The sequence below is a fragment of the Aythya ferina genome, assembly GCF_964211825.1.
Source record: "Aythya ferina genome assembly, contig: HAP1_SCAFFOLD_1451, whole genome shotgun sequence".
NCBI classification, from domain to species: domain Eukaryota; kingdom Metazoa; phylum Chordata; class Aves; order Anseriformes; family Anatidae; genus Aythya; species Aythya ferina.
In genome coordinates, this window is record NW_028180658.1 from 1 (window position 1) to 2000 (window position 2000).

The following is a 2000-nucleotide window of genomic DNA, read 5'->3' on the forward strand; positions in this document are numbered from 1 at the left end:
GTCCTCAGGGAGATTTGGGGTCCTGGGGGGGGAGATTCGGGGTCCTGGGGGGGGATTTGGGATCCTGGGGGGGGGGATATTGGGGTCTGGGGGGGGGATTTTGTGGGGATTTGGGGTTCCTGGGGAGGATTTGGGATTCTGGGGGGGGATTTGCAATCCTGGGGGGGGGGCTTGGGGTCCCTAGAGGGGAATTTTGGGGGGGGATTTGGGGTCCCCCCCCCCTAATTTTTGCCCCCCCCCCCAGGCTGACCCACCTGCAGCAGAGCTGCCAGCAGCTGGGGCTGCCCCCCCCGGGGGGGTCCCCGTGGCCCCCCCTGGCCGCCTACCACCGCTCCCTGCAGCCCCCCGAGCCCCCCCACAAGAGGCGGCGCACGGACGGTGGGGGGGGGGGGGGGACAGCGCCCCCCTGGGGACCCCCCCAATTTGCCCCTGTGTCCCCCAGTGTCCCCCCCACCCCCCCCTTGTCCCTGTCCTCCCCCCTTTGTCCCTGTCCCCCCCCCCCCATCCTGGTGCCCCCCCCATGTCCCCCCCTTGTCCCCGTGTCCCCCCCCTTGTCCCTGTGTCCCCCCCCCATCCTGGTGCCCCCCCCATCCTCGTGCCCCCCCCATGCCCCCCCCCTTGTCCCCGTGTCCCCCCCCTTGTCCCTGTGTCCCCCCCCCATCCTCGTGTCCCCCCTATGTCCCCCCCTTTATCCCTGTCCCCCCCCTTGTCCCTGTCCCCCCCCTTGTCCCCGTGTCCCCCCCCATCCTTGTGCCCCCCCATGCCCCCCCCCCTTGTCCCCGTGTCCCCCTCCCCTTGTCCCCGTGTCCCCCCCCATCCTCGTGCCCCCCCCATGTCCCCCCCCTTGTCCCCGTGTCCCCCCCCTTATCCCTGTGCCCCCCCCCCAGGGAGGGAGGTGACAAATTTGGGGGGGGGGCCCTTGGGGACAAACCCTGTTGGGGGGGGGGTCTCACATCGCCCCCCCCCCTTTTTTGTGCCCCCCCCCAGTGTCCTGGCAGGGCTCCAGCCCCCCCCCAGCCCTGCCCTCACCTCCACGGCGCTGCGGGCCCCCCCCGGCCCCCCCGGGGCCTCCGCGCCCCCGGCCCCAGCAGGTGAGTTTGGGGGGGGGGGGGGGGGGCATCCCCAAAATGGGACCCCCCCCCGGGTCCCCCATTCCTGCTGGGAGGGGTACTGGGGGGCACTGGGCATACTGGGGGGCATTGGGGGGGCACTGGGATGGGACTGGGGGGCACTGGAATGGGACTGGAAGGGCACTGGGCATGCTGGGGGGGGACTGGGATGGGACTGGGGGGCACTGGGATGGGACTGGGGGGTACTGGGATGGGACTGGGGGGGCATGAGGGATACTGGGGGGTGATGGGGGCCCACTGGGGAGGCACTGGGGGGTACTGGCATGGTACTGGGGGGCCACTGGGAATACTGGGGGGTACTGGGATGGGACTGGGGGCACTGGAATGGAACTGGGGGGGCACTGGGCATACTGGGGGGTACTGGGATGGGACTAGGGGGCACTGGGGGGTACTGGGATGGAGCTGGGGGGGCACTGGGCATGCTGGGGGGGACTGGGATGGGACTGGGGGGGCACTGGGAATACTGGGGGGGCACTGGTGGGTACTGGTATGGGATTGGGGGGGCATTGGGCATACTGGGGGAGACTGGGGGGGGTTATTGGGCATACTGGGAGGGACTGGGGGGGCACTGGGCATACTGGGGGGGCTCCCGGGGTCCTCCCCAGCCTGAGCCTGATGGAGGAGGAAGAGGAGGAAGAGGAGGAGGAGGAGAGGGGGGGGGGCAGCAGCGAGGAGCCCCCCCCGCAGCAGGACCGGGTGAGCCCCCCCCCCCACGGCCCCCCCAGCACCAAGGGGGGGGTCCTGGGTGCTCCCCCCCCCCCCAAAACCCCCCTAATTTGTGCCCCCCCCCCCCCAGCTCCGGGACCTCTTCGACTCCACCATCCTGGGCATCGAGGTGAGGGGGGGGGGGGCCCAAAATATTGCCCCCCC

The 2000-nt window shown here is 71.7% G+C and overlaps 1 protein-coding gene across 1 annotated transcript; it reads left to right on the forward strand.

The window, feature by feature from the left end:
* Positions 1-260: 260 nt before the first annotated feature.
* LOC311429620 (uncharacterized protein) lies at positions 261-1965 on the forward strand (the record flags this gene model as incomplete). The annotated part of the gene is made up of 4 exons (XM_084540713.1): positions 261-378; positions 988-1091; positions 1736-1826; positions 1927-1965. Coding segments are annotated over 4 exons (352 nt in total), but the record flags the coding sequence as incomplete, so codon positions are not given.
* Between the last annotated feature and the right edge of the window lie 35 nt (positions 1966-2000).